The 18,236-nt window shown below is 35.3% G+C and overlaps 2 protein-coding genes across 3 annotated transcripts in view; one reads left to right on the top strand and one right to left on the bottom strand.

Annotated features, from left to right (window-relative positions):
* Nucleotides 1-357: 357 nt before the first annotated feature.
* LOC144451597 (beta-lactamase domain-containing protein 2-like) lies at nucleotides 358-6,521 on the bottom strand. 2 transcript variants are annotated; one of them, XM_078142486.1, is made up of 6 exons: nucleotides 6,180-6,521; nucleotides 4,420-4,711; nucleotides 3,892-4,117; nucleotides 2,680-2,864; nucleotides 1,695-1,958; nucleotides 358-892 (listed from the first exon to the last, which is right to left on the bottom strand). In XM_078142486.1, the coding sequence occupies exons 1-6, from the start codon at nucleotides 6,203-6,205 to the stop codon at nucleotides 704-706; spliced, it is 1,182 nt and encodes a 393-aa protein (XP_077998612.1). In that variant the 5' UTR covers nucleotides 6,206-6,521; the 3' UTR covers nucleotides 358-703. The 2 variants fall into 2 exon arrangements, with proteins under 2 accessions (XP_077998612.1, XP_077998611.1); XM_078142485.1 differs by lacking the exon at nucleotides 6,180-6,521 and adding an exon at nucleotides 5,985-6,145.
* Nucleotides 6,522-8,825: 2,304 nt separating this feature from the next.
* Nucleotides 8,826-18,236, top strand: part of LOC144451639 (phosphatidylinositol 4,5-bisphosphate 3-kinase catalytic subunit beta isoform-like) — a 32,575-nt gene continuing 23,164 nt past the window's right edge. Inside the window, exons 1-2 of the mRNA XM_078142533.1 lie at nucleotides 8,826-8,965; nucleotides 16,673-16,823. Coding sequence (XP_077998659.1) covers nucleotides 16,680-16,823 — 144 coding nt within the window. The 5' untranslated portion in view covers nucleotides 8,826-8,965; nucleotides 16,673-16,679. The remainder of the gene's footprint in view (nucleotides 8,966-16,672; nucleotides 16,824-18,236) is intronic.

The following is an 18,236-nucleotide window of genomic DNA, read 5'->3' as shown; positions in this document are numbered from 1 at the left end:
ATCATCCCTCAGAAAGAAATTTACAAGAGCTTAGACATAGCTTTCCATATCAACATTGAATACAAAAATTAACAAATCTCATTATGGATAGCTAGCACAACATGGAAATTCACACTGAAGGAATTTACAGAGTGGGATAAAAGCAATAATACCACGTTGCTCCTGACAACACATGCAGGTGCAGTGTAAATGAGAGATGGCAATGCAGTTGTATATAAATACACATTATCATACAGAATCGATAAGTTGTTTATTTATAGCTTTAAGTTATCATTACAGTATTTGGATCATTGTTTAACTAATTTACATATTTTCATTTTTCGGAGAATTCTCTATTAATAAAATAATCAATATACACAAATACTTTCCTAGAAATTATCATACATACATAAAACTTTCTTGTTACCTCTCAGTAAATTATTCCGAGTACCAGCAATAGCCTTTTATTTTGTGCTAGCCAAATTTTGTTGTTGTGAGTCAAAATGATAAAAGCTGGTATTTCTTGTAAAGTCACCACATAGTAAGAGATAGGGGAACACCAAGGTAGATAGGCTTGTTATATAGGTTTATACTTCAACATGTACAACATAAATCATCAATCACTCTATGTATACAAACATGTCCTAAAATATCCCTGTTATAGCTATTGCAGATTTAATCAAATAAAGCTATGAAAATATCTGAACCCGACTTTGAGAAATGACTACTTCTTTTCAATCTTTTTGACACTATCATACAAAGCCTTGATGAGTCCTTGGTATCTTGGTGCATCTCCCATAGCCTTAACTGACAACAAGGTGGCTTGGTAACCAAACGCTAGATTGTTGTCGTAATCAAAAAATCCTGCCTGTCCACCATGTCCAAAGTGACCAACCACTCTGTCCATATTTACCTGTAAATGATAGAAATGAGGAAATATAGTATATTATACCATGCACAAGTCAAGTTGAACAAAAAATATGGAATATATACTCTGGTCATTCTACATCACGACAACGCACGTCTATATCACGACAACGCATGGCTATATCACTAGTTTTGCTCTGTCGGAAATATGAGTTAAAACGTTCATTTTCCTTGGCTTTTCAAGAAGAACAATATTGGGGGAATAACATTTTGTGTCAATCAATCAACCAATCAATGAATAATTAATGCAAATATATGTAAATTATGCCAAATGAATACGTAAACAAGGTGACAATAGCACTGAAGCAAATGAAAATTGCAAACACATTGACAAAATATGCAAATTATCAAATTAATATGCAAACAAGAAAATACAATGATAAAAATATGCAAATGATCAAATTAATATGTAAACAAGAAAAATCATGGCACTGAAACTCAAGTGAAAGTGCTTAGACCTTTTTCAATTGTCCATTTCCCATCCTATAAGGACCTCCAATAGTCTGACACACAGCAACATGACAAAATTATTGACCATTATCAGATTTGTAACATTTTAGTCCAGATATAGGCTTGAAGGGCACAGTTTCTGGGCTAATTCTTTGGTCAGCCAAAACCTCTTTGTTAATTTTAAATGTGGAGTAAGAAACATTGCACAGCTATGTATTTCAAATTCAACAGTTCACATTATATCATGTTCTAATACCACTTGGGGTGTACATCATTCTTGGAATACATTTTCACTGCATAATTATATGTGATGAAGATGTTTTGTAAAACAAACTCACCCCCTCTGGAGCATTGAAATGGTAATGAAAACCTGTGCACCTGCCAAGTTTTCCAAACTTCAGCTTTAGAACCTTATCAGGACCTTTGCTTTTATCACACTTTGGTAAAGTTTCTACTATTTTCTTAGACAACAACTTTTTCCCTTCCAATGTTCCACCATTTGCCAGTATACTGTACAGTCTAGCCAAACCTCTGGCTGTACCTATACCAGTGGCTGCAGGAATTTCCAATGCTCTAACAGCATAAGTGTTTATACGTTCAAACTGAAATAAATTTTAAAAAATATAATTAGGTGAAAAATGTACCTTGGGAAACAATGTCCCTGAAAATCAAGTTCTAAAAGTCTGTCCAAACTTCACCCAGATACTCGTTATTCACTTCATCTAGTAATCCTACATTCACTTTCTGATCTAGTAATCCTACATTCACTTTCTGGTCTAGTAATCCCACATTCACTTTCTGATCTACTAATCCCACATTCACTTTCTGATCTACTAATCCTACACTCACTTTCTGATCTACTAATCCTACATTCACTTTCTGATCTACTAATCCTACAAAGATTTCGAAAAAAGATGTGGAGAATTTTTCAAATATTGAATAAGCCATTTGTCATTGACCTGCACATTAATTCCTGCAACAGTGAGAATCTGTGGTGAAAGGGTTAAGTCATGTTGGGCTGTGATTACATCACAGGTTTTCAAGAATAAAATAATATTAATCTGTAGAAAATAAGCTCTTAGGAGTCATGAATATTCAGAATACATCTAATGAATATTCATGTTTGCTAAGACCCATGATGCAATAGTGTTCCACTGAAAGAACAATACAGGTGAGAAATTTGATCTTTCTTGGCAACCAAGTGAAAATTATGTGATGTGAAATCATAAAATAACTCTCCAGAACCCAAAGTTTATGAAAATTTCTTTATTTCCTGGAGTGGTGTTCCCCTTTAAATCCATCTAAGTGTATCTTTGTACTTACTGGTTCCATTACACCATCACTTTTCAATGCATTGACAAGTATACCATCTGGTTCAGTTAACATGTTAATAATCATGGGACGTACAGCTGGAATAAGAATCATTTCCAAAAATATGTATGGATTGTCTAAAAGTTTGGCAACTCGGTAATCTTCTTCTTTAGGTAAACCAATAAAAAAATCAATATCTGTAAAGAAAAATAAAGAAGTTTTGAAGTTTGGAGAAATTTGTGTACTTTAATTAGCATGGGTTATTTTATACATCAAGTAAAACTGATACAAGATATTATATCATACACAAGCCAGGTTCAACAAAAAATACGGAATATATACTCTGTGTTCTACATCACAACAATGTGCGTCTATGTCACACAAACATGTGTCTACATCACTGATTCTGCTGTGTTCGAAATATGAGTCAAAACACTCAAAATTGCCATTACTAACCCTGATTTTTCTTGGATATTACTGGCACATCTTCATCATATATAATTAGTGTGCTAGTGTTAAAGCAGGAGGAAAACAAAATACCCTGGGAAAACCTGTATTATTTGGTCCTGTCAAACTGACTATCACTCTTCTAGTTAATTTCTAATCCAACCTAGCCACCACTGGGGGGATTTAAATACAGACACAAGGAGAGACACAACCTAAGCAGTAAGCCATCAACAACCTGCAGCTGGAATGATTTTTTTTATGATTTTTTTTCTTTACCTTTAAAGTGGCACAAACTGAGTTTATAAGCTTTTTATTAAAGTGAAAATACTTACAAAAAACTTTGATTAGGCCAAAAAAATATATATCTGGTTCTGGTCAGCACGCGCGTGCCCTGAATACCCTCGCGTCGATCCTTTTTTTTTTGATAATTTTTGCTTTCCCATTCCTTATTTATTCCCGATATCAGGAGAACAAGCAGCTGAAATCTACCCTACATGCCAAGACTGCTTAAAATACAAAGCCTAAACTGCTTCGAAGAAAAAGGAAGTTTTTCAAGAGATAAATATGATAGAACAGAGTATGTAAAGTGTCAAAAAAATGTGTATTTCCAAAAAAAAAAAAAAAATTAATAGGAAAAAAAAAAATTTGCATCGTCGCACCACTTTAGTAAGTTTACCCTGACCAGAGCCAGATAATTTTTTTTTTTTGCCTTACCTATTCTACATGTAGTATAATTGTCATTGTATGCTATCTATGACATTACAATTTATTACTTACCAAATGGCTTAGCAATCTCTTCTTGGAAGAACTGTCCAATAGTTCTATGTTTGGGATCAGCATGTCTTAATACCTCTGTTAGGAGCCATCCATAATTGATAGCATGGTATCCAGTTGCTGTACCTGGCTCCCATTGTAGTTCAGATGCTGCAAGAACTTTACCCAACCAGTCTAAATCTTGTAACATAGCCATGGTTGGAATCTCAGAGGGTACTGGTACACCTGCCTAAAAAGCATAAAGAGAAATAATCTCTTAATAAAGTGAAAAATCTGATCATAAAATATGGTGTTATTCATTTATATTAAAGGGATACAAGCTTTCTATTTGGTGATTACTTTTGTATTAAAGGGATACAAGCTGTCTACTTGGTGGTCACTTCTGTATTTGAGTGTTGTTACTTTTGTATTAAAGGGGCATATACCTCATGTATCAAGGCTATGAATACCAACCTTGTGTGGTTACAAATACATACCCCATGTAGTTATGGTCACAAATACATTACTTCATATATCGTTACAAATACATACCTCATGATTGACAAGTTGTTTCAAGGTAATATTTTCCTTTCCTTTCTGTGCAAAATCTGGCCAATAATACGCCACTTTCTGGTTATAGTCCAGTAAACCCTGATCAACTGCTACTGCTATGCATATTGCTGCAACACCTTTGGTTGTAGAATAGACAACTGACATGGTATCTTGTTGCCATGGATCCTCAGCTTCCACATTAGCATAACCACCCCATAAATCTACCACTTTCTTGCCTTTGTAATAAGCAGAGAATGCTGAACCTGCTTCCAAGCCTTGCTCATGGTTATTTCTGTTAAAAGATAACACAATGGTTTTCCAGGTCTTCAGAAATATTACACTGGCACTGACACATAATAGGAAACTTGCAATCCAGACTGAGCATGCTCAGATGCAAGGGACTATGGGATTATCTGTAGTTATCTTAATACCTAATCTGGAGCTATAAATAGAATAAACCTCCTACAATGGTCAGGGTAACCATGACTTAATTAGTTGTGTTTACAAACAATGTAACACAATTGTTTACAATCCTGATTGATTCATTTTATCATATTTCCCATGATGCAACATTCAAGATGGCATATTTGTAAGTTCCCTATTGCTTGCACTGACAGTGATAACTTAGTACATTTTCCGTAGCATCAAAGAAACATTCACATCCTGTCAGACTTATTTATACATTTGGAACACTTGTAATTATTACGGCTATCAGTATATCATCGACCCTAAACGAAATATGATTTTGGATGATTACAATTCTTATTCATCTTCAAATTCAAACCAGTTGAAGCCATGTAGCACTTAAACTTGGCCATTTAGGACATTTCCTGCAATGGCTTATGGGAAACATCTGGTGATGACATCACATTTACAATCATCTCTTTAATTTGTCTCAGCAAATACAGAGTATCAAGACAAAGAGATTGTGTAATAATGTCACCTCACTTGACGTTTCCAAAATTTACCCTTGCAGGAAATTCCCAAATGGCTGAACCAATGCAAAGTGCTATACTGAGCTTCATAATGCAACCAATCTGATTAAAATCTGGCCTTGAAGGCGGCAATCACCCAGAACAAAACAAAGCACACAACACTGATGGAAAGAGAGGTAATTATAGTCTAGTTCTTGACAGACCATATGCTGTACTACGTTAACTTCACACCTATACCGTCTAGTCAAGCCTGTGACTCTCACACATAATTCTGTGTTCCCACCTACAGCGTGCATATAAACATGATGAGTTGCGTCCCCACAGATAGACAGACAGACAGACAGACAGACAGACATTTATGATTATACCATGCCCACAGTTCAAGTGCTGTACTGAAAAATGTCATTGGATTTACCTTAATTTTATACACGTATTCATGAATATATGATATTTAATTACAATACACCTGCTAAAACCTTTTCAAAGAAATGAGACACACTGTGTCAAGTGTCTCATATATCTATTATATAATGTATATGACTCACGCTCACGAGACAATGATAAATGTGCACTAGCATAGACAATTAGATGTCTGTGCCACTAGTAAGTTGTAGTTGTACACATACATACCTGAACACGCGTGCAACTTCCTCAAATCCTGGTTCTACAGTACCATCTACATGCACTGGTAACTGTTTACGAAATAAAACTGGTAAAAAAGTGACTACTATTGCAGTGATCGCAACTAAAGCGGCGCTTCGTAGAAAAGACATCTTGACTGTTCACTTGGCATAGGTACACAGGAAAGGTTAAAGGTTGTCTTACCTGGAATGTGAGGTCAGATAAGACATCTAGATATGATTTAGTCAGTGTAATGAGATAGCAATACGCTGACTCATATTTGACCACATATCTAAATGCATTGACCACTTCATTGTGTCAACATGTCTGTGTACGCAATGGTTCGTTACCATGGTTACAGGACTAGCTAGTACAAACTTTGCTGCTTTGTACGAGCTAGTCCTGTAACCATGGTAACGAACGTAATTCATCATCTCTTTTCATTGTCCCCGTTATTCATCTTCCGTTATTGCTCACAAATTGGTCGGGGTTAGGTCTGGAAATGCTAGCATGTACTCTCCGGGAACTCCGGCCTGATGAAGCTGATGGTTGGAGCCTGGTCGAGTGTTGGTATTCAACACGACACAGTCGAGCGCCTTCTTTGGCAAACTTTAAAGCGTCAGAATATCTTTTGTTTTTAAATTCATCAGCACTAGCCCCATCTACACGTAGGTCGTCCTACCTGAGGTAGGATAGATTTGTGTCTACACGTAGGAAGGTTACAGCGGAGATGTCGCGCCTTCCGTCTTGACAGTACATAGGACGAAGTCAGGAGGGTTTCAGGAAACCTCTCAAAGGTGTCCTAAGTCAGGACAGGTTCAGTAGGACGCGTTTGCGTCTACACGGGCTTCAAACTATCCTGAATCCTACCTCAGTCCTCAGGTGGGATTTTTAGTGCCGTGTAGAATACAGCATCGGGGCACGTATTATTGCTTAGATTGCCGCCCTGGATTGTCGTTTTCTTATGAAAATATCGTACGAATTCTGCTGCTACAAACGTATCAATCTCTATACAGTTTTTACCTTACAGGTAGGAATATATAGTCAAAGGGTTGTTATATTTAGTCTGTAGACCAGGAAAACAACAATCTATGCAATATTACACGCCGTTATGGAATACTGTAACAAATTTACACATACAATACCAATAAATACATGATATAGTAACTCGTGTTGAGATGTATCATAAATGAGCACATTTTCGATTGGGTGATTTGGATATGACGTATAACGTGTAGAAATCCAGGTCTAGATCTGTGGGCATATGTATACATAGCTGTTGAATATTTTTGGTTCATTCTTTCTTCTAGTACGGCGTACCTTGTATCACAGACAAGAAAGTGCTTGTATATTTATGTATAAATTTCAAACCACCGGAATTTTTTTTATTCCATATTTTTATAATGACATTTTTAAATACTTTCTGAACTGATAGACTTATGTTTGTATCATTTATGACGAACACATAAATGCAGACTGTGTTGTTACAGTCAAAAAAGATCTGGTTTCTCTCATGGAATACGATTTTTTTAAGTGACCACATTCTCGCAAACCAGAGCTGTTATTTCTTTCGCGACAGCCTGCGAAATAAACTTCTGGCGGTGCATCTTGGACGGTGCCGTAAAAGAGGCTGTGGTTTACGACCATAAGTGACCCCGCACAATGGTGTACACGGTAAAGTAAAGTAACGAAGTTTCTAATACGAAATACTGTACCAGTTTGGAACTAGACTACCTTTTTGGATGCAAAAATGTTAAGGGTCGGGTAGGTTAGGCGTAAAAAAAATGTGTGGTTCCGATTACATTCCATTTTAGAATAGGTAGGGTAGGTAGATTTTTAAAAAGAATTTTTTTTTTTCTTCATATGTGAGTGTCTAGTTCAGGTAGTTATGTTTTCCGTTGTTTTCCATATGGTATCTGTGTTATTGGTTTCTTCTCATCAGATGTACAAACAGTTTTATATTGTCTTTTTCAGTTGATGTCAGTTTCCGTATCCACTCATGATTTATTGCGAGACTTCACAATTTTCGCGATTTTCTTAATTTTTTTCTCGACTATGTAAAAAAAAGTTTGGCATCGGCGTGAAATACAAGGTGGGGTCGGGTATCCGGAACCAAACAATTTTTTATTTGGCCTTATTATCGGAAATACGCTATTTTTTATTTGGTCTAACATATACAAAGATTTTTACACATTTATTAATCTTTTGCAATGTATTGAGTTACAAACAAGCACTTGACATATGTTGTTTCACATTGATTTTCTCAAGAAGGAAGTCATGATGAAATTGTTATATTTACAATCAAATATAAATACCCCAATCCAGAATAGGAGAGTGTAGTAGTAGGGCGGAAACTTTGCTACTGCCACCAAAATCCCAGTTGAGTGATCGTTTGTTTTTGTAAATAATGGCCTTAACAAAATCACCACTACCAAAACATCAGAGCAAAATACAAAAACGGTATTTTACGTGTAAGTGTGTATTTCTTAAACAGCTGTTAACGATAACTGGAAATGAGTTGAACATATCTCGGAGATATCCGTCACGTCGATGCATGTTATCTGTTCATAAAGTTACCTGAACTTTGAAAATAAAACCGGCTAATATGTCGTGACGTCATTTCACCTTTTCCCTCTATCGCACTTGATATACTTGAATGAGATATTCGTCCGCGGAGTTGTTTACAATCCGATTTTTCAAAATAATAACGTAATTTTGGATTATGACATAAGTTATTAATAATGTAATGTGAAAAATTATGTATGGTATTGTATTTGTGTCGCTATTGCGTGTAATATTATTTTGAACTCAGAACTTGCTTGTTTACCAGCCCTGGCGCGTAGGTTTACGCCTATTGTCTGGTGTGTTGTTAGGCAAAAGTGTGGGTCGTACACCTCGACTCATTTCCGCATCCACATTGGTACAGAATATGCGTAAAATTGTTTGATATAAACTCAATATTTAGCCGACTGGTTATCAGAAATCTATAGGTATGTATTGATCTTTATATGATCCCTTTCATTGTTTATTTGTGACCATCGAATAGTTTTCGCACACTTCCTGCCTCGAGTCATTCACAAAAATTTTCACGGGTACTCTGGGACAGAACATTGGTTGTTTGATAGAGTTGGGCTATGATCTCAACTGATAGTGTTTTGATTGTGGATGCCGGTTTGCCACGAGGCTACCCACTGTGTCATAAATTTCTTCGTGTACCTTCAAGTACGTTTTATCCATTGCTGGTGTAAGTTTCCGTGCACTTGCGTATGTGACAGCGTTTTAACTGTCAGTCGCATTAGTCCATAATCGTTGGTTACGTTACGCTTATCCGTCGGTACAAAATTTGACTGTTCCGTCGAAACAACACAGAGATTGTGACCTTGTAGAAGGCCATACGTCACATTCGGCCACGATATTTTTCTATTGTGCTTTGTCTAATCCGTCTAACCACGATCTCGATTTCTTGATTGTCTGTTTTGAAATTCCTTGGTCGATATAGGTTCATAATTTTACCCCATTTATTTCCCGGTGTATATAAGCTATAACACGAACTACTTTGAGTTCGTGATTACCACACCAAAGGTCATGGCGACAAGAGCAGCGAGTATTTGGGTATCACGATTTCATGGTATTAATGTAGCGAACATTGGACTTGAACCCCAACATTCTCGTATATTTCGATATATTTCAAACGTTGTTTTTGCATAAAATTTTAAGTGCCACTGTACTTTGCGATAAGACTGGAGAGACACATATGAACTACGACCTCCCAGTTTGAAGGTTCCACCCATTCGTATGAATGTAGTGTGCGGAAATAGAACATCCTGACTCCAAACTTTGTACGAGTTATATTAGTACTTGATTGAGAAATTGTGTACAAATGACTTGTTTTATATGGCCATATCTCTAGCAAACAAATCACAAATGTACAGTTACATCCCAATTTGTTGTTTAGAGAATGTGCTAAGACACTGTTGCTTAGTATATATAGTATAGACTCAGTCTGCAATAAATGTGCTTCAAATGTATAGTGATGTTATCAGTACTGTCACAGTATTGTCTATATATATATGCAATTAATATGCTACAGTGATGCTACAAAATATTTGTTATCAGTACTGTCACAGTATTGTCTATATATACAAAAAATGTATGCAACAAATATGCTACAGTGGTCAATGTTACAAAATATTGTTAATCAGTACTGTCACAGTATTGTGTATATCTATGAAATAAATGAGCTACAGTGGTGTGACTAAATATTTATCAGTACTGTCACAGTATTGTGTGTATATATATATATATATATATGCAATAAATGAACTACAGTGGTGTGACTAAATATTTATCAGTACTGTGATGGTATTGTATATATGTGCAATAAGTGAGGTCACAATATGTACATAAACAGCTTTGATATCTATAAATATGTACAGACCATTGGCAGAAATTGCAGTTTTCTAAGCTTGTACCTAATCCACAGAATGACGCTGTTCATCTGTCAGCAATACATGATAAATTTAATCAAAACAAAGTACAAAGTGTCTGTATATTTGTTTGTAGACTATTTGTCAAGTATTGAATTGATTTTTTTGTAAATTTTTGAATCAATTTTGAAGTTATTAATATAGAATACTGGATTATAACAGACTCTCTGAGTAGACATGTTGTAAACAACATAATTTGGCATTGTGCCAACTTTTATTTCTGTGGTGATATTGTTGCCACTATTTTTAGCCAGGTTTCAGACTTGTCTGTTCTCAGACTCTGTATTATACCAGTTTAAGAGCAAACCATTTGAATCACATTTAGTGTCATGTGATTCAGCTTTTTCTTTTGTCTCTAATATTTTGTTAATCGTCAGCAGTTAGAAAATAGCAGGCTGTTAAAATTTTAAATGTATATATACTGTAAATCATACATGCTGATATAAATACACAAGCTGTTTATGTACTATATGAACATACTTTACATTTATGGTAAAGCATACATTTTGTTAACCATATTAAAACTGAAGAAACTTAATCCTGTTTGTAAGAACATTACAAATTGTGAGTAAAATTATTTTTTCACCCTCTTAGGATGTTTATCTTTCTATTTAGTGTATGTATATGACTACACACTGAAAATAAAGTATCAACCTTGATGCCCATAAAAGGATTTTAATGTTTATAAAATGGGTGCTTAATACAGTTTACATTTATTTTGTGATGTAAATCAAGTATATTTTACCATATTGGGCAGTTCAAGGTCAAGGATATATTTCTGTAAATTACCTTTCAATGGCGTCCATAATCCGATATCCAGGTTCTGGATACTGTGTTTGGTATGCCGAGGGAAGCCCGTTGGTGCTGTCATGTTTGCCGAACCGGGGTGACTTCAGGATAGTCTGTGGAGTGATTGGGAAAGCGTTGACAGTTCCACAGCGATGTGATTAGGCGTGTACAACATTAGCCCTATCAAATCTGAATGGATTTCTGTAGAAATGTACAATCGTGTCTATAAGTGTGTATTCAAGTTGTATGAAAAGAAAATCGCAGGGAGCAACTTCTACCCACAGACTAAAAAAAACATTATAAGGTATCCTGTATCATATTATCACCCCACAAATCTCCTAAATTATCCAATACCTAATGATGAATCATACATTAATTACCTTATTTAGGGATATAGAAAGTTTTTACTATTTTTTTTCCACTCTCTGAATACTTAATGAAGGTAATATATGTATTGCTTTCCAAAACATTGTTTATTTCATTGGTCATAAGACCCATCAAGACACAACAAATGAATCTAATGAAAATTTGTACTCATACATTGTACTAAGGAATAAAAAAAAAATTTGAAGTCAATCCCAGATTTTCAGGGATTTGTTATCAGCATAGTCATGGGGTGTACTACAATGGGCTAGCTGTTATATGGAGACACATGAAACAAACTAGAGTGAACTAGAGTGACACAGCTGGGGTTTTGATGATAGGAAATGGAATTCCTAAATTGACAGTCTGGTAAATAATAAATGTCATGTTTCTTCACAAAATTCAGCTCCATTTCATCAATTGCACAACTGTCTAGTTTCTAAATATATTAAATTTATTATTTGGTGTGTATTTGGTTAATGGCATTATTAGTATTATATTTATGGTACTAGCAAGAGAACTGCAACTCATGTCTGAAAATATTGTGTTGATTCTAAAATGCTGTCAAATTGGAGAATTTATTGTTCATGTTCCAAGAATCAGGACAGTACAGTAGTTACTTTGGAAAAGTAAATAGGAAACGAGTGCAACATTTTGATATGAAATTTGTTTGGATGTGTGCTATGTGACTGACAAGTTAATACATGTAGAATGAGTGATGTAGAGAAATCGATTATGTATCTGTATTAGTAGGACAACATGTTGCATGGTACAGAGTTCATACTGTTAAATTATACACTCAGTGCACACACAGTCAATGCACCCACCCTACTTTGTCATGTTGGCAAGACTCGCTACTGTACAGTGTACTGTGTATTGTATTATTTCCTTCAAATGAATGAAAGTATGAAATGATAGTAGAAAAACATTATATCGTAAAATGCATGTGACAAATATAATAATATTTATAAATAATCTCTCTAATTATATTTAGTGTTAGAATTTAAGGTAACATTAATTCTGTATATGGTAATTTGATACCAAAATATTGAATGAAATCTTAACGTTTTCTGTGGATGACACCGTAAAGAAATTTGAATATCATTTGCATACATTATGCAATAATGTTTTTCAGTACTACGCTGCAGTGAAAATGCATGTATGCGTGTGTGAACTCGTGCAAGTAATCACTGGTACATTCATGTATAGTTTACGTCCACTGTTCTACATATAGGTTCCGGTAACGCAATAACCCTGAAATCTGAAATGTGGACCTAACGTAGTAAAAATCCATGCATAATGTACGTGTACGTTGTAGGTGTGTGTATGAAAGACTTGTAAAAATAGTTCAGTTGTATGTTAACATGCTGGTAGACTATAGGGGCAATATTTCAAGGCCATCATCTTTTCATTGAACAACACATTTATTGTGTTCTCATGTATGAAATGATATGTTATCATGATTTGTTTGTGTGTATGTCTTTGCAGATTTAAAGTCTGTGTACATAGATGTCAGTAGAGTTAAAGGCCCATGTTTCAATCCTGAGTTTTTGAGCAGTATTATCTTATCAGTGGAGTTTTACGTATTACATGGGATTATTCTTTTGATCTGGACCAACTTTTCCCATAGTTTTGTCAGATAACTGTTTTCCACACCTAGATTTTAATCCAAATACAAATTGGGCCTTGAAATTTGTTAGTGGGTTTTATTATGTGGGAGAAGTATGGCATTGTAAAGTTATGTGGGGGTGTGTTGGGAGGGGGGGGGTGTTGGGAAGGGGCTATTAAAGCTATTAATTAAGTTTTATTTCGGCAATCTGTTAATTATTCATTCATTCATTCAATCATTGATTGATTATATATATTAATAAGATCAAAACATTAACCACAGGTTGGTTTCAAGTAGGGAAGATACATGTATGAAACAAACACTGAAATTTATATAATTATATTATTTTAGTTTGTCACAATTTCACCATGTAAAATATTAGGGTTGATATGCTTCTTGTGACTAGCTATGAGTTAACAATGTCCTAAGTGTGTATGTATGTGTGTGTGTATGTATGTATGTATGTATGTGTGTATGTATGTATGTATGTATGTATGTATGTATGTATGTATGTGTGTGTGTGTGTGTGTGTGTGTGTGTGTGTGTATGGGGACCTGGTAGGATGTAGGTTACAATGTGAAGGCTTTAATCCTATGCGCTTAAATGGCTGCAATGGATTGTATGCTCCCTGGGGAGTTGAGGAAGACTAAAGGGCTGTTGTGCCATTCTGATCCGAGCCAAGGGTAATAATTGTAAAGTGCTTTGAACACGGCGTGGGAAAGTGCTATATAAGAACCCATTATTATTATTACATTATTATTATTATGTATGTATGTATGTATGTATGAGTATAAGACCTGGGATTGAAACATTGGCCTTTAAACTAGCATAGGTTTCCACACATACCCATTACAAGTCATTACATTACTTGCAGATTTAAATGTATTGTATGTAATTTCAATATGGTAGTCTGTTCAGATATCAATGAAACTCGGTAGATTTTACCATCAGAAACCCTGCAATGTTATTAGAGGGTCATGGTATATGCACGTAATGTGCTGGTAGAGTATAACTGTTGTATACATGTACAAATGTTATGTAACACTGTAGCTTTGAATTTGACCAATACAGCTGATTGGTTGAGTGATTGAAATCAATACAGCTGATTGGTTGAGTGATTGAAATCAAATTAAAAACAACTGTTATAGTGTATTATAAATATGGATTTATACGTACTAGTGTAAAGCTTTAGTTCTTAGAAATATGTCTTATGGATTTATGTGTATGTGTACCATATGTTGTACAAGGCTGTCATTCTTAACAATGTTCTGTATGAATTATACATACTAGTGTAAAGCTTAAGTTCTTAAATATGTTACTTGCAGATTTAAATGTATTAGTGTAAGCTATAGTTCTTATGGATTTATGTGTATGTGTAGTATAAAGCTGTCATTTTTAAAAATGTTACGTATGACTAAATTTATACATGCTGTAGTTCTTAAAAATGTTATCTAAAAGGGAACTATGACTGGTATGATATTGACCCTATCCCAGTATAGATGTTATCACATAAGGATGGTTATCTGTGTGACACATGGTAGGGGTGTGTGGTGGGGGGGGGGAGACCACAATATGCTAATTACATGCTGAGTAAAGTAGTATTTTGTGTGTCTTTATCTAAAACAATAAAAACTCGCCAGCTAAGCCAAGCTAGTAGCCTGTTGTTGAAAAGACTGTATGAATACACTGGGTTATTTAGGCATGTAATTACATGTGTGTGTAATGTATCAAGAATGGCTTGATTAAACAATTGTTTGTTTGTTTATTTATTTCAATTGAATAAGTCCACCAGATTAGCTATGCTGACATCATTGGTTATTGTTTCATGTCAGAAAACATTTCCTGTTTTGATACAAGTATAGAATTCCTGCTGGTTATTGTGATGGTAACTGGTGGTACTGGGCCCACTATCTTTTAAACAATCCATGGTAACTGGTGGTACTAGGCTGCTATCTTTTACCATAGACCCTAAACATGTACATGTAGGGGCTATGCTTCTACAAACAATCCATGGTAACTGGTGGTACTAGGGCACTATCTTTTACCATAGACCCTACACATGTACATGTAGGGTCTATGCTTCTACAAACAATCCATGGTAACTGGTGGTACTAGGGCACTATCTTTTACCATAGACCCTACACATGTACATGTAGGGTCTATGCTTTTACAAACAATCCGTGGTAACTGGTGGTACTAGGGCACTATCTTTTACCATAGACCCTACACATGTACATGTAGGGGCTATGCTTCTACAAACAATCCATGGTAACTGGTGGTACTAGGGCACTATCTTTTACCATAGACCCTACACATGTACATGTAGGGTCTATGCTTTTACAAACAATCCGTGGTAACTGGTGGTACTAGGTCACTATCTTTTACCATAGACCCTACACATGTACATGTAGGGTCTATGCTTTTACAAACAATCCATGGTTGTCTTAGTATGTCTAAGTTTTGTTGGTTCCTTCACAGGGATATGTTATATATAGTCTAGCGTAGGGTGACTCCATTTATTGCTGTTTATTATCATAACGCCATAGAAATTATGACTGAATTAAATTTGAAAAATAAAATGTGTATGTACATGTTGGTGTTGTTTTCAATTCATAATCATATTTCTAACAGTGTAACAGTCTAGTCTAGAAGATATATCCATCTATCTTCACCGTAGAAGTGATTCAAAGCCATGGCTTGCCTCTTAGCCTACTAAGGTCTAGATGTACGTGTACTATTCAAAGTATAAACTATGCATGGTGGCGAAACAGTTTTTCCTGTACACTGTCACAAGATCTTTGAACTGGAGTATGGTCCCCAGACTAGTGAATGTACATGTATGGTTTCACATAGCACTCTCTCCTGTATTGCTGTATGATTAAGGTCTGCAAGTGAAGCCATTTCAAGTCATTTCTCATCTACAACATATACCCAGTAGTTGTTATTAAACTAGAACAGTATGACTTCCATACTAGCTATTAATATTTTAAAACTGGAAAATTCTATCAATGATCAATATTACTGATACCAATCAGAGGAAAGAGAAATGTATAATCCCACGCATGGCTTTTGTAACACACTGTTTACATGATTGCAATACACCATACAGGTCTCATTATTGGGAACCAGTTCTAAACTAAAAATTCAGACAGGAAAAAATAATGGTTTATATATTAATTAGTCAATGTAATTGTTGCTAAATTTGAGATTTTAGTGTAACTGTTTTAGAAATAAGTCGCTAGTATCATGCCTACTTTACAAGGTGTCAACAACATATCTACACTTGCACTGAAAATTGTGGGCCGACTAGATATTTTAATTTGATAAGATTTGGAAATGTACTTAAAGCATTCTACACCTTATGTAGTTTGAAGTATATATAATAGTGTTATTATTACATGAATGGTTGTAAAAACTTAATTTTCTGATTTTCTTTTGTTTGTCTACAGATGAAAAATGCCGCCAGGATCAAGTTTTACGTTTGATATTTGGTCGCAGGATGCAATAGAAGGGAAAGTCACTGTAGACTGTCTTTTACCAACAGGGGTGCTAGTCCTTGTAGAATGTGAGAGAGATGCAACCCTTGATCAAATTAAAAAGGTAAGTTCTGACCTCCTTAGCCCAGCCCCCCCCCCCCCCCCCCCCGCCCCCTTTACAAACCATGTCCAACATCAGTGTTTGCTAACAAAAGACAAAGTCTCTCTTTTTCTTTTTTTCTTTTTTTAAGTCTCTTACTGTAGGTCAAAATGATAAAGTAGGGGAATACCAAATTTTGAGGGTCAAAAGTGATTACTGTACCTCAGTTGTGTGTCAAATTGGCTTTGAGGACACACTGTCCAACCCCCAACCCCTCCCCCACACCCAACCAGTGGTACGAAGATGCAACACTATAAAAAAAAATAAAACATCAGATTTAATGTGTCCATAACTAGCCTGTCTATGTTGCTGAATCTGTGATTCCATTGCGTTTCTTTCACTGTCTGTACTATTTTCATCATTTCACTGGATAGGGAAGTAATTAGAGTGGACCCACAGATCCCAAACACATATTGACAAGCTGATGCAGTGAAATCACAGATTCAGACATTGAGAGGCTATTCCATTACATGTCCCTACTTAGTACAATGTGAACATAAAACTTAAGTGACTTTAAAAAAATACCACACAAACTGACATCAGCAGGAAAACAAAGCTTCATAATGTTATAGGGAGATTAAATTGACACATGTCTTGGAAAAACAAAACTAGTTTTCGAAACTAACACATAATAAATGATTCATTGTTCTGTTAACCTTGATAAAACTGTGTGTGACTAGTCATCACTGTGTTGTAATGAATACATAGTGTATAACAGTTATCTTGTCTGTTGACTAAACTATCTAGTCAATGACAGTGGAATGGGTGTCCTCTTGTCTGTTTACCTAACTGTCTAGCCAATACACTAGATATGTGGACCACAAAAGAGTAAACACAGTCTTTCTATTGAGGTTTGAGAACACTGATGAAAATCAGACAAAAGTATTCCATAGCATAGATTGTACAATAGATTGAAGTGTAGTCAAGTGAATATTAATTTAGAATCCAGTTGTATGGGGATTTGATCTCGGTTTTTCCCAATCTGATTACAATCTGATGTGGTGTATACGGCTAGATGTCTTTATTTACCTCTATTTCAATCTCTTTGTGTTGTTTTGTTTTGTTCTGAGTGGGAATGCTGATCACCCGGATTTTGATCTTGGGTTTTTCCCAATCTGATTACAATCTGATGTAGTGTATGCGGCTAGATGTCTTTATTTACCTCTATTTTGATCACTTTGTATCATTTGTTTTGTTTCGGGTGGGAATGCTGATCACCCGGAACAAAACAAATGACACAAAATGATGAAAATAGTGGTAAACAAAGACATCTAGCTGCATTCACCACATCAGATTTTAATCAAATTAAGTTTTTCCCAACCTTGCCTGGCATTTCACTAGCAGTTGTTTGCTAAGTTCAACTAGAAATCAAGCACA

The sequence above is a fragment of the Glandiceps talaboti genome, chromosome 21 (genome assembly GCF_964340395.1).
Source record: "Glandiceps talaboti chromosome 21, keGlaTala1.1, whole genome shotgun sequence".
NCBI lineage: Eukaryota > Metazoa > Hemichordata > Enteropneusta > Spengelidae > Glandiceps > Glandiceps talaboti.
The sequence above is the reverse complement of the archived record's forward strand: the minus strand, read 5'-3'. Positions and strand labels throughout refer to the sequence as shown.